The sequence below is a fragment of the Pseudophryne corroboree genome, chromosome 12 (assembly GCF_028390025.1).
Source record: "Pseudophryne corroboree isolate aPseCor3 chromosome 12, aPseCor3.hap2, whole genome shotgun sequence".
Taxonomy (NCBI): domain Eukaryota; kingdom Metazoa; phylum Chordata; class Amphibia; order Anura; family Myobatrachidae; genus Pseudophryne; species Pseudophryne corroboree.
This window is the reverse complement of record NC_086455.1, coordinates 65,205,720-65,231,924: the sequence shown is the minus strand read 5'-3', so window position 1 is coordinate 65,231,924 and position 26,205 is coordinate 65,205,720. Positions and strand designations below refer to the sequence as shown.

General features: G+C 48.9%; 1 protein-coding gene across 2 annotated transcripts in view; it reads right to left on the bottom strand.

The window, feature by feature from the left end:
- The window catches only part of PPP4R4 (protein phosphatase 4 regulatory subunit 4), a 468,463-nt gene that overhangs the window by 291,000 nt on the left and 151,258 nt on the right, over positions 1–26,205 (bottom strand). The window contains exons 1-2 of one of the 2 annotated variants that reach the window (XM_063947590.1): positions 15,666–17,181; positions 14,811–14,884 (exon numbers count right to left, since the gene is read on the bottom strand). In XM_063947590.1, the coding sequence (XP_063803660.1) occupies positions 14,811–14,884; positions 15,666–15,779 (188 nt within the window). In that variant the 5' untranslated portion in view covers positions 15,780–17,181. Of the gene's footprint in view, positions 1–14,810; positions 14,885–15,665; positions 17,182–26,205 lie in introns of those variants that run through there. The other variant, XM_063947591.1, reaches the window with a different exon arrangement.

Here is a 26,205-nt window from a genome sequence, read left to right as displayed (position 1 = left end):
TGAGCACCCCATTGATGAATGAATGATGCAGTGGAGGCAGTCTGAGTACCCCAATGACAGATGAATGATGCAGTGGAGGTAGTCTGAGTATCCTAATGACAGAGGAATGATGCAGTGGAGGCAGTCTGAGCACCCCATTGATGAATGAATGATGCAGTGGAGGTAGTCTGAGTACCCCAATGACAGATGAATGATGCAGTGGAGGTAGTTTAAATATTGATGTAGGAAGCCGTGATGGAGGCAGTTTGAATTCCCTTATGTCCCATTAATGACACAGATGAGTCAGTTTGAATTCCACTGCCTGATGAATGAAGCACCTTTCCCTGATTGTCAGAACACTTGTAGTTGATCAAAAATGAATGAGATACTCAATATACACTTACATATTACAATGGAGTCAAATGTGACCATTGTGCACACTGTTTGTGCAGATAATGAAAATATTCAGTACATACCGCTTAATAATTAATATTAACGACCCTCTTCTAAAATGTATTTCTTGGAACCTGGTTTGTGCTTCAAATCAATGTTATTTTGAGCATCGCTTTTTTTATAGAATTTTGTCTAAACACATCAAATAATTGTGGTTTCCATGCAACAGAAGATTTAAGTGCTTAACACTTCCAGCACACGGCCGACCTGCTGCTGATTCCCAAACGAATCACAATGGCTTGTTACAGCATTAAAATGATAATGAGGGCAATAAAACCACACCTCTAGCACAATGGAAAAGGCAAAGAGTAAATGGTATGGGCTAATTAAACCCACTCCCACCTGCCGGCTATAGAGCATATGCTTATTATGTAACCGACACAGTGTCACTCAAGAGTAATTCACATAGTGCACCGTCACACCCACCAATGTCTGTGCTAATATTCCAAAATTGCAGAACATTGCTTACACAGAGGAGGCAGATAATATTCAGCTCATGTAAACCGTATATCATGCATCAAGCAGCACAAATATAGGCTGCTCACAGATGATCAGATCCGGCAGCTTGGATGAAGCATGAAGTGCCGGGATTGGTCTGCTTTGCTGTTCTTTTATGGCCAAACTGGCCACAAATCCTTTTAAGCAGGTGCATTATAGCCAGAACTTTGTGGGCCCCATAGCAACATTTTGAAGAGGCCCCTGTTACACTCAGAGGCGTCACCGGGTGTGGTGACACCAAGAGCGCACTCTGTATTATCATACACACACCCCACCTCACCCCCGCGGGAGCTGTGGGCATCCAAAAAGGGGTGTGGCCTAATCAAAAGGGGGCATGGTCTCGCTGATCTTTTTTTTCCTTCGTTCCGGAGGCATGTCCAGCTTCCCCGAAGATGCTGGCTGCCCCCGGAGACTGCTCAGCGCGCAGTGCTGGCTCTTATCTGTGACAGGAGCTGAGTGCTGCAGGGGTTCATCTCACTGCAGCGCTCGGCTCCTGTCACTACAGAAGAGCTGGCACTTTGGTGTCACCCCTTCCGAGGGGGACAACCGGGTGCGGGCGGCACCCCCCTTCTGACGCCACTGGTTCCACTGCGTCTAGAGAGACACCTATCCGCAGAAGTTCTTAATTTTATGTCCCATAATAATGCCTTAGTTCACATTGTGTCACCAGTACACATTATGCAACACAGCATCCCCAAGTTACATGGGGTCTACAAGGGTCTATTCATGAAGCAGTGACAAGAGTGCAGAAAAGGACCAGTGGAGAAGTTGTCTATGACAACCAATCATTTTTCAAGGAAGCCTTTATCAATTACATGCTATAAAATGTAAGGGAGATGCTGATTGGTTGCCATGAGCAACTTCTCCACTGGTCTGTTTCTCAACTCTTTTCACTGCTTCATGAATAGACCCCTAAGTATCACCTAAATGTATGTAAGAGCGGCCACAGCAGATATCTCCGCTACCTGCTGCAATCCCTCCATTCCCACCGCTAGCCGCGTACACCTATGGAGGATGCTGCCAGATTTATCAATATCCGAAATACAAAGCCATCTGAAGATAGCAGTAGTCTACAGTAGCCAATGGCTATACACCGCACATGTAGTTGGGAAATGGCTGCTGTGCATATGTGGTCAGCCAGCAGAACCATGTATGTTCAGTACTCCCGCTTCACATTGATCTCTCGCAGGGGCAGGCTAATTTCGGAGTCCCCGCCCCTGCGGGTGCTTACTGATACATTGGCCCAGTACAATCACATATTGCAATGCGATGCGATCCTGAGCGCTAATACCACCCCAGGATTGCATTGAATATGGGATTGCTAAAATAGTAAAGGGCCCATTTATCATTAAAGTGTCAAGTACTCCAAATATAATGGGGAATATGACCAATTTAAATTTTGTGTGGTATGTTAAATGTTAATAATTGTGAGGGCAGCGCAAAAAGCAGTGATATTACAACATTAGGTAAAATACATTGCGGTCAGCAATAACAATGATGTAATTTTTATTATCGCTTGTTTGTTTGTTTGTTTACATGAGAACCCAGCCTGATAAAGTTGCAACGTTCAGATTTCATGAGGAAACAGCAAGGTCTCTTGGTTAGGTGCATGTGAAAAGGGATCTAATAATGAAAGAAACTATGTGCAAATTGTAATAGGGAGCAAGTTCTAAAGAAGTGAGAGTTTAGGCTTCTGTGTGTAAAAGTTAATACATTGGGGGGTAATTCCAAGTTGATCGCAGCAGGAAAATTTTTAGCAGTTGGGCAAAACCATGTGCACTGCAGGGGAGGCAGATATAACATTTGCAGAGAGAGTTAGATTTGGGTGGGTTATTTTGTTTCTGTGCAGGGTAAATACTGGCTGCTTTATTTTTACACTGCAATTTAGATTGCAGATTGAACACACCACACCCAAATCTAACTCTCTCTGCACATGTTATATCTGCTTCCCCTGCAGTGCACATGGTTTTGCCCAACTGCTACAAAATTTCCTGCTGCGATCAACTTGGAATTACCCCCATAGTTAAAACTCAGAAAATAAAATGGTGTGGGGTCCTCACCCAAAAGCATAAACAGCCCTGGGCTCTTTGAGACGGTCCTGGTTCTAAAAATACAGGGGGGGGGGGGAATGTTTGGGGTTCTCCTGTATTTTTATACCCAGCCCCAGGTTCTTGGACCGGTCCTGGTTCAAAAAAATACAGGGAAACAATCACTGGGTTTCACTAGCAGGGGGGTAATGTCACAGCCAGGGGACACACTTGACGGAGTCTCCCAGCTGAAGTATTCAGTACCGCTAACTAGGCCACGGATTCCTGAGAAAGTGGAGACCCTCCCCCAATAAAGGGGTCCCCCCTCTCCAGGGCACCCAAAGACTGGGCTGAAGCCCAGGGCTATCTCCGGCACCCCCGGACTGTGGGTGCTGAGCTGCTAGAATTCAGTTTCAGTTTGTAAATAAGAATTTACTCACCGGTAATTCTATTTCTCGTAGTCCGTAGTGGATGCTGGGAACTCCGTAAGGACCATGGGGAATAGCGGGCTCCGAAGGAGGCTGGGCACTCTAGAAAGATCTTAGACTACCTGGTGTGCACTGGCTCCTCCCACTATGACCCTCCTCCAAGCCTCAGTTAGGTACTGTGCCCGGACGAGCGTACACAATAAGGAAGGATTTTGAATCCCGGGTAAGACTCATACCAGCCACACCAATCACACCGTACAACTCGTGATATGAAACACAGTTAACAGTATGAAACAATAGAGCCTCTCAACAGATGGCTCAACAATAACCCGATTTAGTTAACCATAACTATGTACAAGTATTGCAGATAAACCGCACTTGGGATGGGCGCCCAGCATCCACTACGGACTACGAGAAATAGAATTACCGGTGAGTAAATTCTTATTTTCTCTATTGTCCTAGTGGATGCTGGGAACTCCGTAAGGACCATGGGGATTATACCAAAGCTCCCAAACGGGCGGGAGAGTGCGGATGACTCTGCAGCACTGAATGAGAGAACTCCAGGTCCTCCTCAGCCAGGGTATCAAATTTGTAGAATTTTTGCAAACGTGTTTGCCCCTGACCAAGTAGCTGCTCGGCAAAATTGTAAAGCCGAGACCTCTCGGGCAGCCGCCCAAGATGAGCCCACCTTCCTTGTGGAATGGGCATTGACAGATTTTGGCTGTGGCAGGCCTGCCACAGTATGTGCAAGCTGAATTGTACTACAAATCCAACAAGCAATAGTCTGCTTAGAAGCAGGAGCACCCAGCTTGTTAGGTGCATATAGGATAAACAGCGAGTCAGATTTTCTGACTCTAGCCGTTCTGGAAACATATATTTTCAGTGCCCTGACAACGTCTAGCAACTTGGAGTCCTCCAAGTCCCTAGTAGCCTAGGCACCACAATAGGCTGGTTCAGGTGAAACGCTGACACCACCTTTGGGAGAAACTGGGGACGAGTCCTCAATTCTGTCCTATCCATATGGAAAATCAAATAAGGGCTTTTACCAGACAAAGCCGCCAACTTTGATACTCGCCTGGCAGAAGCCAAGGCCAATAACATAACCACCTTCCACGTGAGATATTTCAGATCCACGGTTTTTAGTGGTTCAAACCAATGTGATTTTAAGAAACTCAACACCACGTTGAGATCCCAAGGTGCCACAGGAGGCACAAACGGGGGCTGACTCTGCAGCACTCCTTTTATAAATGTCTGAACTTCAGGTACTGAAGCTAGTTCTTTTTGAAAGAAAATCGACAGAGCCGAGATCTGTACCTTAATGGAACCCAATTTTAAGGCCCATAGTCACTCCTGCTTGCAGGAAATGCAGAAATCGACCTAGTTGAAATTCCTCTGTTGGGGCCCTTTCGGCCTCACCCATGCAACATATTTTCGCCATATGCGGTGATAATGAGTTGCTGTAACCTCTTTCCTGGCTTTAGTAAGCGTAGGAATGACTTCCTCCGGAATGCCCTTTTCCTTCAGGATCCGGCGTTCAACCGCCATGCCGACAAACGCAGCCGCGGTAAGTCTTGGAACAGACAGGGCCCCTGCTGCCGCAGGTCCTGTCTGAGTGGCAGAGGCCATGGGTCCTCTGATATAAATTCTTGAAGTTCTGGGTACCAAGCTCTTCTTGGCCCTCCACGAGTATCGTTCTTACTCCTCGCCTTCTTATTATTCTCAGTACCTTTGGTATGAGAGGCAGAGGGGAGAACACATAAACCGACTGGTACACCCACGGTGTTACCAGAGCGTCCATAGCTATCGCCTGAGGGTCCCTTGACCCGGTGCAATATTTTTTATAGCTTTTTGTTGAGGCGGGACGCCATCATGTCCACCTGTGGCCTTTCCCAATGGTGTACAATCCTATTGGAAGACTTCTGGAGGAAGTCCCCATTCTCCCGGGTGGAGGTCGTGTCTGTTGAGAAGATCTGCTTCCCAGTTGTCCACTCCGGGAATGAACACTGCTGACAGTGCTAACACATGATTTTCCGCCTATCGGAGAATCCTTGTGGCTTCTGCCATCGCCATCCTGCTTCTTGTGCCGCCCTGTTGGTTTACATGGGCGACTGCCGTGATGTTGTCTGAGTGGATCAGTACCGGCTGGTTTTGAAGCAGAGGCCTTGCCGGCCTCAGGGCATTGTAAATGGCCCTCAGGTCCAGAATATTTATGTGTAGGGAAATAACCTGACTTGACCAAAGTCCCTGGAAATTTCTTCCCTGTGTGACTGCCTCCCAGCCTCAAAGGCTGGAATCCATGGTCACTAGGACCTAGTCCTGTATGCCGAACCTGCGGCCCTCTTGAAGATGGGCACTCTGCAGCCACCACAGTAGAGATACCCTGGTCCTTGGAGACAGGGTTATCAGCCTATGCATCGGAAGATGCGATCCGTACCACTTGTCCAACAGGTCCCTCTGAAAAGTTCTTGTATGGAACCTGCCTAATGGGATTGCTTCGTAGGAAGCTACCATTTTTCCCAGGACTCGCGTGCAATGATGCACCGCTACCTATTTTGGCTTCAGGAGGTCTCTGACTAGAGATGACAACTCCTTGGCTTTCTCCTCCGGGAGAAACACTATTTCTGGTTTATGTCCAGAACCATCCCCAGGAACAGTAGACGTGTCATAGGAACCAGCTGTGACTTTGGACTGTTTAGAATCCAACCATGCTGTTGTAGCACTTTCCAAAATAGTGCTACCCCGACTACCAACTGCTCCTTGGACCTCGCCCTTATAACGAGATTGTCCAAGTACGGGATAATTACAACTCCCTTTTTTTTGAAGGAGTATCAACATTTCGGCCATTACCTTGATAAAACACCCTCGGTGCCATGTACAGTCCAACGGCAGTGTCTGGACTTGGTAATGGTAATCCTGTACCACAAATCTGAGGTACTCCTGGCGAGGATGGTAAATGGGGACATGCAGGTAAGCATCCTTGATGTCCCAGGATACCATGTAATCCCCCTCGTCCAGGCTTGGAATAACCGCCCTGAGCGATTCCATCTTGAACTTGAATTTTTGTGTTCAAGGATTTTAATATAAAATGGGTCACACCGAACCATGCGGTTTCGGTACCCCAACCCGTGTGGAATAGTAACCCCGTCCTTGTTGAAGTAGGGGCACCTTGAGTATTACCTGCTGGGAATACCGCTTATTAATTGCCTCTAGCACAGCCTCCCTGCCAGAGGGAGTTGTCAGCAAGGCATATTTTTGGGAAACGGCTGGGGGGAGACATCTCGAATTCCAGCTTGTACCCCTGAAATACTACTTGAAAGAAACAGGGATCCACCTGTGAGCGAGCCCACTAATTGCTGAAATTTTTGAGACGGCCCCCCACCGTACCTGGCTACACCTGTGGAGCACCCGCGTCATGGTGTGGCCTCACAGGAGGCGGGGGAAGAATCTTGATTCTGGGAACAGGCTGACTGGTGCAGCTTTTTTCCCTCTACCCTTGTCTCTGTACAGAAAGGAAGCGCCATTTGACCCGCTTGCTTTTCTGAAGCCGAAAGGACTGTACCTTTGTCTGTGAGGAAACCTGAGGTAAAATTATTTCTTCCCAGCAGTTGCTGTGGATACGAGGTCCCAGAGACCATCCCCAAATAATTCCTCACCCTTATAAGGCTCTCTATGCGCTTTTTAAGTCAGCATCACCTGTCCAGTGACAGGTCTCTAATACCTTCCTGACAGAATGGACATTACATTTATTTTGGATGCCAGCCGGCAAAATATCCCTCTGTGCATCCCCCATATATAAGACGACGTCTTTAATATGTTTTTATGTTTTCCAACTAGTATCCCTGTTTGACAGGGTCACCGACCACACTGCAGCAGCACTATCTGCAGGTCTCAGTCTAGTACCTGAGTGTGTAAATACAGACTTCAGGATAGCCTCCTGTTTTTTATCAACAGGTACCTATTAAAGTGGCCGTATCCTAAGACGGCAGTGCCACCTTTTTTGACAAACGTGTGAGCGCCTTATCCACCCTAGGGGATATCTCCCAGCGTAACTTATCCACCTGGCGGGAAAGGGTACGCCATCAGTAACTTTTTATAAATTACCAGTTTCTTAACGGGGGAACCCACGCTTTCACACACTTCATTTATTCATCTGATGGGGGAACAAAACACTGCCTGTTTTTTCTCCCCAAACCTAAAACCCATTTTTAGAGGTGCTTGGGTTAAAGTCAGAAATGTATAACACATTTTTTTATTGCCGGGATCACGTCATGGATGTTCCTAGTGGATTGTGTATATGTCTCCACCTTGTCGACACTGGAGTCAGACTCCGTGTCGACATCTGTGTCTGCCATCTGAGAGAGCGGGCGTTTTTGAGCCCCTGATGGCCTTTGAGACGCCTGGGCAGGCGCGGGCTGCGAAGCCGGCTGTCCCACAGCTGTTACGTCATCCACCCTTTTATGTAAGGAGTTGACACTGTCGGTTAATACCTTTCACCTATCCATCCACTCTGGTGTCGGCCCCACAGGGGGCGACATCACATATATCGGCCTCTGTTCTGTCACCATATAAGCCTCCTCATTCAACATGTCGACACAGCCGTACCGACACACCGCAGACACACAGGGAATGCTCTAAACGAGGACAGGACCCACAAAAGCCCTTTGGGGGGACAGAGTAAGAGTATGCCAGCACACACCAGAGCGCTATATATATACAGGGACTAACTGAGTTATGTCCCTAATAGCTTTTATATAATATACTGTATACAGTGCCAATTTTAATGCCCCCCCTCTCTTTTCCCTCTTATCTGTACTGTATATTGCAGGGAAGAGCCAGGGAGCTTCCCTCCAGCCGAGCTGTGAGGGAAAAATGGCGCCAGTGTGCTGAGGAGATAGGCTCCGCCCCTTTTTTGCGGCCTATTCTCCCGTTTTTTATGGAATTCTGGCAGGGGTATTTACCTCATATATAGCCCCTGGGGCCATATATTGAGGTATTTTAGCCAGCCAAGGTGTTTTTATTGCTGCCTCAGGGCGTCCCCCCCAGCGCCCTGCACCCTCAGTGACCGGAGTGTGAAGTGTGTGAGAGGAGCAATGGCGCACAGCTGCAGTGCTGTGCGCTACCTTGGTGAAGACAGAGTCTTCATGCCGCCGATTTTCCGGACCATCTTCTTGCTTCTGGCTCTGTAAGGGGGACGGCGGCGCGGCTCCGGGACCGAACATCAAGGCTGGGCCTGCGGTCGATCCCTCTGGAGCTAATGGTGTCCAGTAGCCTAAGAAGCCCAATCCGGCTGCAAGCAGGCGAGTTCGCTTCTTCTCCCCTTAGTCCCTCGCTGCAGTGAGCCTGTTGCCAGCAGGTCTCACTGAAAATAACAAATTCTAAGACTATAACTTTCTAAGAGCTCAGGAGAGCCCCTAGTGTGCATCCAACCTCGGCCGGGCACGAAATCTAACTGAGGCTTGGAGGAGGGTCATAGTGGGAGGAGCCAGTGCACACCAGGTAGTCTAAGATCTTTCTAGAGTGCCCAGCCTCCTTCGGAGCCCGCTATTCCCCATGGTCCTTACGGAGTTCCCAGCATCCACTAGGACGTTAGAGAAAATAATAATGGGGTAGATTTATTAAGCCTGGGGAAGTGATAAAGTGGAAGGTGATAAAGCACAAGCCAATCAGCTCCTAACTTCCATGTTACAGGCTGGGTTTGAAAAATTACAGTTAGGAGCTGACTGGCTGGTGCGTTATCACCAGTAGCGGATCTTGCCACGGGCAAGCAGGACTTTTGCCCGGGGCGCCGCCTTCCGGAGGGCGCTGGCGCCATCCGGAGGGCGCCGCACCATGGCAAGATCCGCCACTGCTGTGCCCTCCGCTGCCCGCTGTGTCCCCCGGCTCTGCGGCTGTCCCGGCTGTGGTCCCCTGTGAAGGGAACTAGACGCGTAGCGTCTAGTTTCCCTTCGCGGAGAGGACCTTTGCTGAGCGGTGCGCGATGACGTCATCGCGCACCGCACAGCAAACGTCCTCTCCGCGAAGGGAACTAGATGCTACGCGTCTAGTTTCCCTTCGTGGAGAGGACCTTTTGCTGTGCGGTGCGCGATGACGTCATCGCGCACCGCTCAGTATTTAAGCGGCGCTTCTACTGTACAGGGGGCGTAACTGGCCACGCCCCCTGTATTAAGCCACACCCCCATTCCCTGCCCGGGGCGCCGAGGGCCCTCGAACCGGCCCTGGTTATCACCTTCCACTTTATCACTTCACCAGGCTTAATAAATCTGCCCCAGGAGGACTAAAGGTTCCAGCAAGCCTTGTCTGCATTCAGGTACCACAAGTACCAGCATGCAGAGCATTGAAATGAAACTTGCATTACAAGGTGTGAGATTTTCCACACAAAAAAACTTGCATGGACTTGCATTTGTTATAGCCTGGAACTCTCTTGCAGGCTATAACTTTTGCCAGCTGCAGTACAAATTTGCACCTAAATATAGTTTGATACTCACACTCTATTACATTTAGAGCCTTATTCAGGTTTGTTAGCAAACCAAAAAAACTATCAATTCGGCAAAACCATGTTGCACTGCAGGGGAGGCAGATGTAACATGTTCAGAGAGTTTTAAATTTGGGTGGGGAGTGTTCAACCTGAAATCTAAACTGCAGTGTAGAAATAAATCAGTCAGTATTTGCCTTGCACAGAAACAATATAGCCCACCCAAATCTAACTCTCTCTGCACATGTTATATCTGCCCCACCTGCAGTGCAAGCCCTTTTAGCCCTATATATTTCCTGTATCATGGTAACCATACAGGAGCAGGTGTATTAGGCTTTGGAGAGTGATAAAGTGGAGAGAGATAAACTATCAACCAATCAGCTCCTAACTGTCAGTTTTCAAACACAGCATGTAACATGGCAGTGAGAAGCTGATTGGCTGGTACTTTATCTCTCCCCACTTTATCCATGTTTTAGTATATCTCCCCCATAATGCCATTCAAATAATACAGCTCTGTAAGAGAATGATTACTCATTTACATCTGTCCTTACCCCAGTGGAGCTTCCAGTTTCTCTACCACAGGTACACAAAACGGGTGGTCTTCAGTATGCCGACTGACGGGATCCCGGCGCACAGTATACTGGCGCCGGGATCCCGACAGCCGGCATACCGACACTTATTCTCCCTCGTGGGGGTCCACGACCCCCCTGGAGGGAGAATAAAATAGCGTGGCGAGCGCAGCGAGCCAGCAAGGGGCTCATTTGCGCTCGCCACACTGTCGGTAAGCCGGCGGTCGGCCTCCCGGCGCCGGTATGCTGGTCGCCGGGAGTCCGACTGCCGGCATATCGTAGTGAACCCCACAAAGCACGCAGGACAATTTACCTAGAGTCCAGTATCAGTATGTTTTTGGGCTGTGGAAGAAAATCTAAAATAGCAAGCCATGCAGATAGCGACCTGTTAAATGTCAACCCTATTATTTAGTATTACAGTGCTAACCACAGTGCTACTGTGCTAGATTTTATCGCTTTTGACTTTGAAAGTTTGCCCAGACTAAGCAGTAGAGAGGAGATGGGCACAAACTGGGCACTGATGGGTGATAAAGCAGTGGTGACCGGTTTAATTAAACTTAAATCTTATAGTACATACACAGCGGCCGATATATATCGTCCATTCAGTTGAACGGCCGATATATCGATGGGCCGTCGGGCAGTGTATACCATCGATATGTCTGTGAACAACGTCGTTCACAGGAATTTCACGTTGACCCTGCAGCACAGCAGATGGCAGATATACAGTCAGGTCCACAAATATTGGGACATCGACACAAGTGAAAGTTTGATTTAGGATTGTTTAGTTTGTCCCATTACTTTTGGTCCCTTAAAAAGTGGGAGGCACATATAGAAACTAGGGAAGCCAATACCGGGCCATTTTTTCAATCCCGGGTATCGGGATTGAAAAATGGCCAATCCCGGGATTCCCGGGATACCCGGGATTGGCTTTTAGCTAGATGGCCGCCCCCTCGCCCCACCCTGCCCCGCACACAGCCTTTGAACGCTGCTGGCGGCTCCCAGCAGCGGCTGACAGCGCAGTGTGTCCTCTCACGCTGCGCTGGGGACCTGGAAGGAGGAAGCCGGGCAGCGTCTGAGCGTCCTGTGATCCCTCAATCCCCGGGATTGGAGCTTCCAATCCCAGGATTGAATCCCGGCCATTTTTGGCCCTAAATCCCGGGATCCTGCTGATCCCGGTCCCGGGATTGGCCACCATAATAGAGACTGTTGTAATTCCTACACCGTTCCCCTGTTTTGGATGTAAATACCCTCAAATTAAAGCGGAAAGTCTGCAGTGAAAGCACATCTTGTTTGTTTCATTTCAAATCCATTGTGGTGGTGTATAGAGCCCAAAATATGAGAATTGTGTTGATGTCCCAATATTTATTAACCTGACTGTATCTACAGATATACTGGGGCATTGTGCTGTGTGTCCACCACCCATACACTCGCTGCACAAGCTGGCGGTGATTGACAGCCCAGTTTGTGACGTCAGCAACACACTGCCGATCCGCCTTTAGACATATCCGCAAATCAACTGGTGTGTACCCAGCACTGGAATCCGGTCTCTAGGTCGATAGTAACTAGGTCGACAGGGTCTCTAGGTCGACATGAGTTTTTCACAATTTTAACGATCCATGCAGACTGGTTGCTACTTTGCTTTTGTTTTTGTCATTTACAGAATGTTTATTATTTTTAAAATCAGTTACAAGATAACCAAAAACAGTAAATGAAAATGTGGCATAAAAGCCACACATAAGACAGGCTAGTCATAGTAATAAATACAAAACCTAGCAAAATCATCCAGTACAATATAAACTAAATATTAGAAACTTAAAAATCCGACAAAGGGAAATGGTTGCTACTTTGGGAGCTGAGCCATTGAAATAAAGACTGAAAATAGGCGTGGCCTAAGAAAAGGGGGCGTGGATTCGCGGGAGGACCCGCGATCGCGAGCCACGCCACCGTTTTCGTCACTGAAGGGGCATGCCCAGTGCTCTGTGAGCTGCTAGCATGTCCCCTCTCCCTCTGTCTCCAATGAATAGACGCTGTGCGCATGCGCATAGCGTCTATTCACCGCTGCTCTGCTAAGCAGGGCAGCGAGAGACAGAGCCTCCCAACTGCCTCCCCCACCGCGGGACACTGCGGCCCGTGGGTGGGACAGCGGGACAGTCCCCAAAAAACGGGACTGTCCCACGAAAATCGGGACAGTTGGGAGGTATGGTAAAACACATTTTTGATCATTAATAGCTGTAGTTCTTTTCGATGGTAGTAGGAAAACTTGTTGAGTTGTTTTTTCACTACCACTGAAAAAGAACTGTGTGTATCAATATTCCTTGAAGGGTTCAGCTCCCAAAGTAGTCACATTAGTTGTTAGTGACATTCTGAAGCCAGCTTGCTATGTCAGGGCAGGTCTGGACAACAGGTGGCTCTCCAGTTGTTGTTTAACTACAGGTCTTAGCATATTCTGTCAGCTAACATGCTGGGGCTTGTAGTTTCACAACACATGGGGGTCTACTTATCAACAATCACATACGCAATGCAATCTGGGTGCGATATTATCGATCAAAATCGCATTGCAGTGTGCAGTTATTCCGCATGGGTGTATCACTCTGCACCCAGAGAAGTTCTGAAGCCCATCCCTGCGGTGTTTTCGGAGTGAATCCAGACTCCTGCACATAAGCAGTCTATTGACAAGGAATGTGCAGCGGCCACTGATGGGGAGAACCCTCTGACAGTTACTTTTGCGAAGTGTAGCCCATAGGCTATAATGGGAAAACGCCTTCTTCAGATGCTTGGTAAATCTGTCAGTATAACCCCCCCCCCCACACACACACACACACACACCCACCATAGGTATCTATAAGGGCTACGTCTGCTGTTGGAAATATAGGGATCGCAGGAGATTTTGGCAATCTGCCGAGGTGCCTCCTTCATACCTGTGGGTGATACTAAATATATGTGTGCACCCCCCAAAAACAGATGTTTCCAGGATATATGCTGGAAATATGTAACGATAAATAGGCCCCAGGGCAGAGCTACAGGTTGTCCTGTCCTGCGGTAAGGATCCAGGAAAAAAAGGGTACACAGAGAAGGGTAGCAGTTGATTTACCAACGGTCATAAACCCGACACCCATTGACCGACAGTCAAAATGCTGACACGGTCAAAATACAGGCATTCATTATGCCGACATGCTCAAAATCCCGACATAGAATACCAACATGTCAAAATGGCGACATGCATTTTTAAGGAATTTTTGTTCCCAAAACAGACTTGTTAATAATTTACCATTCCAGTGGACCTGGAGGGGGAATATAATAGTCAGCGCCTGAAGCGCAAGCCATGCTGTACACTTAGGTGATGTCCATGTCAACCTATGTCGACACTAACATAAAACCACAGAAAAACTCATGTCGGCACTTCAAATGTTGGTATTCTGACTATGTTGGCATTTTGAATATGTCAGCATAATGAATGTTGGTACTTTGACTGTGTCGGTATTTTGACCGTCAGTTTTGTGTCCGTCTGTAAATCATACTGAACCCCATAGAGACGGTTCCGGTATTAATGGTCGACCATGTTATGGTCGACAGTCATTAGGTCGACCACTATTGGTCGACATTGACATGGTCGACATGGACACATGGTCGACACATGAAAGGTCGACATATGAAAAGGTCGACATGAGTTTTTTTACGTTTTTTTGCGTAAAGTGACTGGGAACCCCAATTAGTGCACCGCGTCCCCTCGCATGGCTCGCTTCGCTCGCCATGCTTCAGGCATGGTGCCTTCGCTTCGCTCGGCACACTTTACCGTTCCAATCGTAGTCCATGTGGATAGTAAAGTATGGAAAAGTTCCCCAAAAGAAAAAAAAGTTAAAAAAATCATGTCGACCTTTTCATGTGTCGACCTTTCATGTGTTGACCATGTGTCCATGTCGACCATGTCAATGTCGACCAATAGTGGTCGACCTAATGACTGTCGACCATAACATGGTCGACCATGTGAACGGATACCCAGTACAGTACGCTACTTTCCTACTGCCTGCAATGGCACGAGCATTCCAAGAGGTTTTATGCTGGGATATTGTCTGGTCATTCCTGGGCCGTGATGTCTATTACACGAGTAACCACGGGTTTGTGACTCTTATCCAAAAACAAATGTGCGTGTACAACAATCCCAAATCTGTCACAGCAGTGACCTGCGTCTCTTGCCAAGTAACATTTGCCATGTCGGATGCAGATACCATCACCAAGCCCTGATGGTCACATAGCTACTTGATTGCAAAATACTTCTTAAGACAATGTAAACGTATTTATCAAAACAAAGTAATTACAGTCAACAGCACACAGCAGTTACAGCGGCTCCTGGCAAGCAAACATCCACAAGACAGGTCTGACATACCTGAGCAGGTAAACAGCTCTTTCAATATCATTAAGCTCTTCATCTACTGTCAACCTTTCAATTTCCTCTGGCGTCTGCACAGTGCAATAAGAGATACAATACGTCAGTGGGGGACGCCAAACAGAGTGTTAAATGCATTTAATGACAAAACACTGCATATACCGTGCCCAAAATAATCAGAATTCACATTATGTATGCGCGAAAGCTGCCGCTGCTCTGAAGGGAATTACATGTACAATCATTTTATGTACCTAAAGACTGTAATTATAAGCAGGAAAATCAATACAAAGCTCTGGGATAAAATGACAGACCCTGTCTACCACTTCCAACTAATTACGTTTTGTCTCCATTGGAAATGGATGTTAAATCGGATTACATTGAGGTTATAGAAGAAAGGCACTGATACAGGTGGGATGGGGTATGCTGATTTATGTACATGATATAACAGTGAATACATAGGCAGTAAAGTCTATAATGGGATGCAGAGGAACACTTGCCTTGAGAACTGTAAGTGGGAGCTAATTGACCCTCATAAATGGTAATGTAGCATTAAGACTCATCATTAGAGGCAAATAAAGATGGAATGTGTGATGTGTTGTAGCCTATGGTAATTCTGCATTCACTCCTGAAGTTTATGCAAAATAAGGTAATTTCTGTGTCACCCCCAAGCTGCTTCCCTGGTCCATGCATAGGGGACCCCAATGTCAGCTGTGTACAGTGTGCGGAGACCCTGGTATGATGTAGCATGGCATCATACCTGCACTGGGCACTGGCTGCTATTGGGGGGGGTGACAGTAAAGGGCCAGGGGTGGGGATGCAGACAAGTGAATGACGTCACGGGGGCCCCCCCAATACCTTCAGGCTCCTGCGGACCGGCCTCTCGATGATCGCCAGCTCGTGCAGGTCCTCGATGTAGCCGAACAGGCTGCCCTGGCTGAAATCCATCCTGAAGAAGCCGGTGGGATGCATGGGAAAGTCAGTGAGCCGCACTGGGCATCGCCCGGGAGACAGTGGCGGCTGCGGGGGCTCTTCACATGCCAGGAGCCGGAGATCCTGAGTGTGGGGGCGGCTGGAGAGAGGCAGAGGGTGGCGGGGGAGGACAGGGGGGAGGAGTCAGCTGCACCGAGATCAACCGGACTAGTGGCATCTAATTTCTCTTCGCCGGGAGGACCTAGTCTGCGTCAGGCAGTGGGCGGGGTTGGGGGCGGGGCCAAAAGAAGCGCTGCGCTTACGAGGGAGCTTTAAACGCATTGCAATTGCATCGCCGTGTCACTGGGACTGAATGGAGTAGACGGTGCGGCGGCCACGGGAGGTCCACGCTGTGCGGCGGGCGGGCGGGCGGGCGGATGCGGGATCTCAGGACGGGACGCGGCTGGCAGACTAACTACTTTGATGCTTTTTGTTTGACTGGCGGGTGGTAATGGGACCTGCACCGCGTATAGGAGGGCTGCCCCGAGCTGCTGCTAGTAAAGGCGACAGACTGGCACTGAGGGGCCACAGGGGACTGGCACTGAGGGGCCACAGGGGACTGGTACTGAAGGACCACAGGGGGCTGGCACTGAGGGGCCACGGGACTGGTACTGAGGGGCCACAGGGGACTGGTACTGAGGGGCCACAGGGGACTGGTACTGAAGGACCACAGGGGACTGGTACTGAGGGGCCACAGGGGACTGGTACTGAAGGACCACAGGGGGCTGGCACTGAGGGACCACGGGACTGGCACTGAGGGGCCACAGGGGACTGGTACTGAGAGGGCACAGGGGACTGGTACTGAGGGGACACGGGGCTGGCACTGAGGGGGCACAGGAAAAAGGTAGTCACAGGACAGAAACTGGTAATAGAGAAGACTGCCAAAGAGGGGAAAGTTACTGGTACTTACGGACTGACACTGAGGGGTTACAGGGGATGACAGTACTGGCGGGGCATAGGAGAGTAGTACTGAGGGAAACACAGATAATTAGTACTGAGGTGGGCATAATACTGAGCAGGCAGTGGAGAGCAGTACTGGGGGGTGCTCAGTAATCAGTACTGAGGGGGCACAGGTTAGTAGAAGTGAGAGGCACAGGATAAGAGTACCTAGGAGTTGGCACAGAGCACTGGTCGTGTAATGGGGGAGGAACAGCAGCAGAGAACGAGGAGAGACTACGGGGACATGCTAGCAGTGGGGGTGAGGGGCACCGGTGCTCTGTCTGGGGGCAGGCACACGGCGGGCTGCGCTCACTAGCGGAGTGTCCGGGTGTCTGTGTCCGGTGCTCGGCTCGCTGGCTATGCGGATCTGGCTGACCAGTGTGGCTGGGAGTAGGAGGCGGCCTGGCTGGGAGGGGGTGTGCGGCACCCGGGCTCCATGGCAACGCATCACCGCTACCGCCGCACACCTCACCAGCTACTGCGTGCGTGTAGCTACCCGGGGCTGCGGGTGGTTACACTGTCCGTGTACCGGGGGACCCCTGTGTGTGCCCATACCGTGTACCGGGGGGTGGAGGATCCCTGTGTGTGCCCATACCGTGTACCGGGGGGTGGGGGATCCCTGTGTGGGCCCATACCGTGTACCGGGGGACCCCTGTGTGGGCCCATACCGTGTACCGGGGGATCCGAGTGTTAACTAAGTTAACCCAGTAACATCCAGGGGCTGGTGTGTCGTATTCAGTATCAGTCCAGGGGTGCTCTAGAGGTCTGCCTGCTGTACCTGAAGGGGTGATCTTCCATACATCCAGGGGCTCCTCCCCAGTGTAAAATGAAAATACTGAAAGCTAAAAACAAAAAGCCTGAAATTCTAAATATTATTTTTTTTAAATTGTTTTGTCCTGTACCCCAGTGTACTACACAATTTTTATTTTATTTTCATAAGTACTGTAACACTGCCGTCAGACTGTACTATTGTGCAACGCTGTTGGTAAAGGTCAACCGCAGTGTTCAACCACTATCTCTGACGCATACACGTATTGTGCGACACTGTTGGTGAAATTAAACCATAGCGTTTGATCATTATCTCTGAGTCATACATGTATTGTGTGACACTGTAGGTCAGGGGTGGCCAGACTTTTGGAGTCGGCGATCTACTTTGAAAGCTAAAAAGCTTTTGTGATCTACCTAGGAGGAATAATAGTGCGCGTCGTAGGCGTGCGTGAAAAAAGGGGCGTGGCATAACAAAAAAGTGGGCATGGTATAACAAAAAAAGGGACGTAGCCTTGCTGCACAGAGTGTAATGACTGCCTCACACGAAATAACACATTGGCCCACACAGGTAAAAACCTCAAACACACATGCCCCCACAGTGCCAGATATGCCCCCACAGTACCAGATATGACCCCACAGTGCCAGATACAGATATGCCCCTACAGTGCCATGTGCCCACAGTGCCAGATTAGAGATATGTCCCCACAGTGCCATGTTCCCACAGTGCCAGATATGCCCCCACAGTGCCATGTGCCCGCAGAGCCAGATATGCCTCCACAGTGCCACATATGACCCACATTGCCAGATATGCCCCCACTGAGCCATGTGCCCGCAGAGACAGATATGCCCCCACATTGCCGGATATGCCCCCACTGAGCCATGTACCCACAGTGCCAGATATGCCCCCACAGTGCCAGATATGACCCCACAGTGCCAGATTAGAGATATGCCCCCACAGTGCCATGTGCCCACAGTGCCAGATATGCCCCCACAGTACCATGTGCCCGCAGAGCCAAATATGCCCCCACAGTGCCACATATGACCCACATTGCCAGATATGCCCCCACAGTGCCATGTGCCCGCAGAGCCAGATATGCCCCCACGGTGCCACATATGACCCACATTGCCAGATATGCCCCCACTGAGCCATGTGCCCACAATGCCAGATATGCCCTCATAGTAGAGCGCAGCGCGCGCTTCTCCTGCCTGCCGCCCTGCTTTTCAGTCTGATCTCCGGCGGTGACGGCAGCCAGCGTGTATGTCTCAAATCAGGCGCCGGTCCTCGAGCTCTCATTGGCTAACGAACCAGCACCTGATTTGAGCCATACACTCCGCCGTCACTGCCGGAGACCAGACAGAGGGGCGGCAGGCAGGAGAGGCGCGGCTTCGGGTGGCTGGGCGGAGGATCGCGATCGACTGGTCGCATGTCCGCGATCGACTGTTTCGCCACCCCTGCTGTAAGTGGTAGATTTTTTGTACTATTTGTAGTGTGCTGTACCCAACTTGGTTTGTGATAGTTGATACTTGATAGATATGGAGGACAAACAATTGAGAGGAGAGGCTTAGAAGGCTTAATTCAGGGCATGTTAAATCAAAGAAAAAGTAAAAGTCAAATTAGTGCAATAATATAACCAATAAAAATTGTTGTCTGTGCCTTAAAGACCATCACCAATGCCCCCAATGATTCATTTAAATTTGTATAATTAAATTACTAATCAATCCTTCCTTCCACTACATACATACATACACTACCTCCCTTGGGCCCCTGATCTAGTTATTTATAAAGATCCGTTGTCAGACCATTTTTACTAATTTTGGTTTCATATTTTTTGTCTCAAAATTTATAGACCGCTAAAATCACATTATTTGGCCTTTTTTATTTTGTTCCTAGAGTATCTTTAAACTCAATAACATTAATTTCCAGGCAATTTTGACCACAGTACAAACAATGAAAAATATTGTACTATATATCTTTTTAGATGCTGTAAACATCTGTACAGATTTTTTTCAGCCTCAATGTAGGATCAGTTCCTGAAAGTTATGTTCGACCTGGAGAAGGTTCTGCTTCATCCAGCTTTGCGCACGGTATGTAGTACCATGCATAGGTGCTGATTCCGTGGGTGCTCCCGGGCCTGAGCACCCACGAACAATCATGAGCACTCACGGAACCAGCCTCTGCTCCAGTTACTGCTAGCCGCCGCTGCCCCCGCAGTGGATTGAGAGAGACGCGCTGGCGGGCTGCTTACGTACAATGCAGTGTATAAAAACCCTACCAAAAATGGCTACCGCCAAGGAGGAGACACGCTAGTGGTCACATTTGACATCTAGCGCCTGTCTCACCGGCGACGGGCATTTAAAACAAAAAAAAAAATTGTATTTTATTTTTTTAAACTGCACTGTACGGAAGCAGCCCCTAGCGCGTCTCTCTCAATCCACTGCGGGGGCAGTGGCGGCTAGCAAATGTTCAGTATATTCACATAAGTAGTGTAGAGGGTATGTACTATACATTGTTTTGTACATTACTCTGTGAGTAATGTACAGTCTCCTGTATTCTGTCAGTGCAGTTTGTAATATTTATGAGGTTAATACAGGATTTAGACTGTATTATATATAGTGTAGTGTATAATATGTAATTGACGTTACAGTGTGTGGCATATTGCATAATGGGCATTACGGTGTGTGGCATATTGCATAATGGGCATTATGGTGTGTGGCATATTGTGTAATAGGCATTACGGTGTGTGGCATAATGTGTAATGGGCATTAGTCACTGCTGCGGCCGCTCGTTCATTCCTGCTGCCACCTCCCGCCACGCACTCACCAGCAAACACATAAATTGCCACCTATGGTGCCATGTAATTTTTTTTTACAATTATACACAACTAATTTTTGTATTAATTCAACATATTTCCACTTTATTGCAGACATCATGTCAAAGGGAGTGCAATCGCGGCGAGTCCCTGAAGTGGCTCCCTTATACAGAATTCAAAACCTGCAAGATTGGATGCTGGATGAAAACAATATTGTGATGTGGTTAAAATTTACTGAAAATGAGTGGAAATGAATGTTATTGAGGTTAATAATCCTGTAGGAACAAAAACAGGCCCAAATTCTGTGATTTTAACTGTTTATAATTTTTAAACAGATCCAAAACCGCCTGCGCTACGTCCCTGGCAACGGGGTTATACCTCGAAACGCCACAGGATAAATAAAAAATTATTTTCAGTAAACCTGTTGCGGAAGCCTACTTGAGTGCCGCCGGACCGTCCATTTCTACATAGGGTTGGTGAGCCAAACCCACGGAGGGCACCGCAGCAATTACTTTTACTGAATCCAAGTGAGAGTGCTGGGTGAATGCTTTTATATATATATATATATATATATATATATATATATTGATCAGGGTAAGGAGGTCGATGTAATCTTTTTAGACTTTGCTAAAGCTTTCGACACAGTACCGCACACAAGACTTTTCTCTGACGTCCTAGTGGTTGCTGGGTACTCCGTAAGGACCATGGGGAATAGACGGGCTCCGCAGGAGACTGGGCACTCTTAAAAGAAAGATTAGGTATTATATCTGGTGTGCACTGGCTCCTCCCTCTATGCCCCTCCTCCAGACCTCAGTTAGAATCTGTGCCCGGCCAGAGCTGGATGCACCTAGTGGGCTCTCCTGAGCTTACTAGAAAAGAAAGTATTTGTTAGGTTTTTTATTTTCAGTGAGATCTGCTGGCAACAGACTCACTGCTACGAGGGACTGAGGGGAGAGAAGCAAACCTACCTGCTTGCAGCTAGCTTGTGCGTCTAAGGCTACTGGACACCATTAGCTCCAGAGGGATCGAACACAGGGCCCGACCTCGATCGTCCGTTCCCGGAGCGGCGCCGCCGTCCCCCTTGCAGAGCCAGAAGACGGAAGAACCAGGAGAAAATCGGCGGCTGAAGACTCCGGTCTTCAATAAGGTAGCGCACAGCACTGCAGCTGTGCGCCATTGCTCCCACAGCACACCACACGCTCCGGTCACTGGTGGGTGCAGGGCGCTGGGGGTGGGGCGCCCTGGGCTGCAATAAGTATACCTTTTGGCAAATGTGCATATAATACAGTTATAAACTGTATATGTGCCTAATCCCCCGCCATACACATTATTAAAAAAGCGGGAGAAGCCCGCCGCGGAGGGGGCGGGGCTATCTCCCTCAGCACACCGGCGCCATATTCTCTTCACAGCTCCGCTGGAAGGACGCTCCCCAGGCTCTCCCCTGCAGTATACACTTCAAGAAGGGTAAAAAAGAGAGGGGGGGCACATACATTTAGGCGCAAAAGGTGATATAAGCAGCTATTGGGGGAAAATTCACTTTGTGTTAGTGTAAATCCCTCTGTTATATAGCGCTCTGGTGTGTGCTGGCATACTCTCTCTCTGTCTCCCCAAAAGACTTTGGGGGTCATTCCGAGTTGTTCGCTCGGTAAATTTCTTTGCATCGCAGCGATTTTCCGCTTAGTGCGCATGCGCAGTGTCCGCACTGCGACTGCGCCAAGTAAATTTGCTATGCAGTTAGGAATTTTACTCACGGTTTTTTCTTCGTTCTGGTGTTCGTAATGTGATTGACAGGAAGTGGGTGTTTCTGGGCGGAAACTGGCCGTTTTATGGGTGTGTGTGAAAAAACGCTACCGTTTCTGGGAAAAACGCGGGAGTGGCTGGAGAAACAGAGGAGTGTCTGGGCGAACGCTGGGTGTGTTTGTGACGTCAAACCAGGAACGACAAGCACTGAACTGATCGCAGATGCCGAGTAAGTCTCGAGTTACTCAGAAACTGCACAGAGATGTCTTTTCGCAATATTGCGAATCTTTCATTCGCAATTTTAAGAAGCTAAGATTCACTCCCAGTAGGCGGCGGCTTAGCGTGTGCAAAGCTGCTAAAAGCAGCTTGCGAGCGAACAACTCGGAATGACCCCCTTTGTGGGGTCCTGTCCTCAGTCAGAGCATTCCCTGTGTGTGTGCGGTGTGTCGGTACGGCTGTGTCGACATGTTTGATGAGGACGCTTACGTGGAGGCGGAGCAAGAGCCGATAAGTGTGATGTCGCCCCCTGCGGGGCCGACACCAGAGTGGATGGATATGTGGAAGGTATTAACCGACAGTGTCATCTCCTTGCATAAAAGGTTCGATGACGTAACAGCTTTAAGACAGCCGGCATCTCAGCCTGCACCTGCCCAGGCGTCTCAGAGGCCATCAGGGGCTCAAAAACGCCCGCTACCTCAGATGGCAGACACAGATGTCGACACGGAGTCTGACTCCAGTGTAGACGAGGATGAGACAAATGTACAGTCCACAAGGGCCATCCGATGCATGATTACGGCAATGAAAAATGTGTTGCACATTTCTGACATTAACCCGGTTACCACTAAAAAGGGTATTATGTTTGGGGAGAAAAAGCAGCCAGTGACTTTTCCCCCATCTGATGAGTTAAATGAATTGTGTAAAGAAGCGTGGTGTTCCCCAGATAAGAAATTTGTGATTTCTAAGAGGTTACTAATGGCGTACCCTTTCCCGCCAACGGACAGGTTACGTTGGGAAACATCCCCTAGGGTGGACAAGGCGCTCACACGCTTATCAAAAAAGGTGGCACTGCCGTCTCAGGATACGGCCGCCTTAAAGGAGCCTGCAGATAGAAAGCAGGAGGCTATCTTGAAGTCTGTGTATACACACTCAGGTACTATACTGAGACCTGCAATTGCTTCAGCATGGATGTGTAGTGCTGCAGCTGCTTGGGCTGATACCCTGTCAGATAACATTGATTCCCTTGACAGGGATACTATTTTGCTAACCATAGAGCATATTAAAGACGTTGTCTTATATATGAGGGATGCACAGAGGGACATTTGCCGGCTGGCATCTAGAATTAATGCAATGTCCATTTCTGCCAGGAGAGTATTATGGACTCGGCAGTGGACAGGTGATGCTGATTCTAAAAGGCACATGGAGGTTTTGCCTTATAAGGGTGAGGAATTGTTTGGGGACGGTCTCTCGGACCTCGTATCCACAGCAACAGCCGGGAAGTCGACTTTTTTACCTCAGGTTCCCTCACAGCCTAAGAAAGCACCATATTATCAAGTACAGTCCTTTCGGCCTCAGAAGGGCAAGCGGGTCAGAGGCGCGTCCTTTCTGCCCAGAGGCAGGGGTAGAGGGAAAAAGCTGCACCAGACAGCCAGTTCCCAGGAACAAATATCCTCCCCTGCTTCCACTAAGTCCACCGCATGACGCTGGGGCTCCACAGGTGGAGCCAGGTGCGGTGGGGGCGCGTCTCCGGAACTTCAGCGACCAGTGGGTTCGCTCACAGGTGGATCTCTGGGTTCTACAAGTGGTATCTCAGGGATACAAGCTGGAGTTCGAGGCGTCTCCCCCTCGCCGTTACCTCAAATCAGCCTTGCCAGCTGCTCCCAAGGAAAGGGAGGTAGTACTGGCGGCAATTCACAAGCTGTACCTTCAGCAGGTGATAATCAAAGTTCCCCTCCTTCAACAGGGACGGGGTTACTATTCCACAATGTTTGTGGTACCGAAACCAGACGTTTCGGTGAGGCCCATTCTAAATTTGAAATCCTTGAACACTTATATAAGGAAGTTCAAGTTCAAAATGGAATCGCTCAGGGCGGTTATTGCAAGCCTGGAAGAGGGGGATTTTATGGTGTCACTGGACATCAAGGATGCTTACCTACATGTCCCCATTTACCCACCTCACCAGGAGCACCTCAGGTTTGTGGTACAGGACAGTCATTACCAATTCCAGACGTTGCCGTTTGGTCTGTCCACGGCACCAAGGGTATTTACCAAGGTAATGGCCGAAATGATGATACTCCTTCGAAAGAAGGGAGTTATAATTATCCCGTACTTGGACGATCTCCTTATAAAGGCAAGGTCCAAGGAGCAGTTGTTAGTCGGAGTAGCACTATCTCGGGAAGTGCTACAACAGCACGGCTGGATTCTGAATATCCCAAAGTCGCAGCTGATTCCTACGACGCGTCTGCTGTTCTTGGGCATGATTCTGGACACAGAACAGAAGAAGGTGTTTCTCCCGGAGGAGAAGGCCCAGGCATTGTCATCTCTGGTCAGGGACCTCCTGAAACCAAAACAGGTGTCGGTGCATCACTGCACGCGAGTCCTGGGAAAGATGGTAGCTTCTTACGAAGCAATTCCCAATGGCAGGTTCCATGCAAGGATCTTTCAGTGGGATCTGTTAGACAAGTGGTCCGGATCGCATCTTCAGATGCATCGGTTGATCACCCTGTCCCCGAGGGCCAGGGTGTCTCTGCTGTGGTGGCTGCAGAGTGCTCATCTTCTCGAGGGCCGCAGATTCGGCATTCAGGACTGGGTCATGGTGACCACGGATGCAAGCCTCCGAGGTTGGGGGGCAGTCACTCAGGGAAGAAACTTCCAAGGACAGTGGTCGAGTCAGGAGACTTCCCTACACATAAATATTCTGGAACTAAGGGCCATTTACAATGCCCTGAGTCAAGCAGAACCCCTGCTTCAAAACCAACCAGTGCTGATTCAATCAGACAACATCACGGCGGTCGCCCATGTAAACCATGCCAACAAGCTGGGTGCTCCTGCTTCAAAGCAGACTATTGCTCGCTGGATCTGTAGCACGATTCAGCTTGCACATTCTGCGGCTGGACTGCCGCATCCTAAATTAGTAAAAGCCATTCCACGAGGAAGGGGGCTCTTCTTGGGCGGCTGCCCGAGGGGTCTCGGCTTTACAACTTTGCCGAGCTGCTACCTGGTCGTGATCAAACACTTTTGCAAAATTCTACAAGTTTGATACCCTGGCTGAGGAGGACCTTGAGTTTGCTCATTCGGTGCTGCAGAGTCATCCGCACTCTCCCGCCCGTTTGGGAGCTTTGGTATAATCCCCATGGTCCTTACGGAGTACCCAGCATCCACTAAGACGTCAGAGAAATAAGAATTTACTCACCGGTAATTCTATTTCTCGTAGTCCGTAGTGGATGCTGGGAGCCCGTCCCAAGTGCGGACTCTCTGCAATACATGTATATAGTTATTGCTTAACTATAGGGTTATTGTTATGAGCCATCTGTTGAATGAGGCTCAGTTGTTGTTCATACTGTTAACTGGGTATAGTTATCACGAGTTGTACAGTGTGATTGGTGTGGCTGGTATGAGTCTTACCCTGGATTCCAAATCCTTTCCTAGTAATGTCAGCTCTTCCGGGCACAGTTTCCCTAACTGAGGTCTGGAGGAGGGGCATAGAGGGAGGAGCCAGTGCACACAAGATATAGTACCTAATCTTTCTTTTAAGAGTGCCCAATCTCCTGCGGAGCCCGTCTATTCCCCATGGTCCTTACGGAGTACCCAGCATCCACTACGGACTACGAGAAATAGAATTACCGGTCAGTACATTCTTATTATCTATAAGTTACAAGAACTAGGGCTAGAGAGCACAATCTGCACTTGAGTCAGAAATTGGTTAGATAATAGACAGCAGTGCGCTGTGGTAAATGGAACTTTTTCAAATTAGACTGAAGTACTAAGTGGTGTGCCAGAAGGGTCTGTACTTGGACCACTATTGTTCAACATTTTCATTAACGATCTAGCAGTAGATCTAGACAGCATGGTGTCAATTTTTGCAGACAATACCAAATTGTGTAAGGTTATAAATTCGGTGGGGGATGCTGAGTCTCTTCAGAACGACTTAGTCAAATTGGAAGCATGGGCAG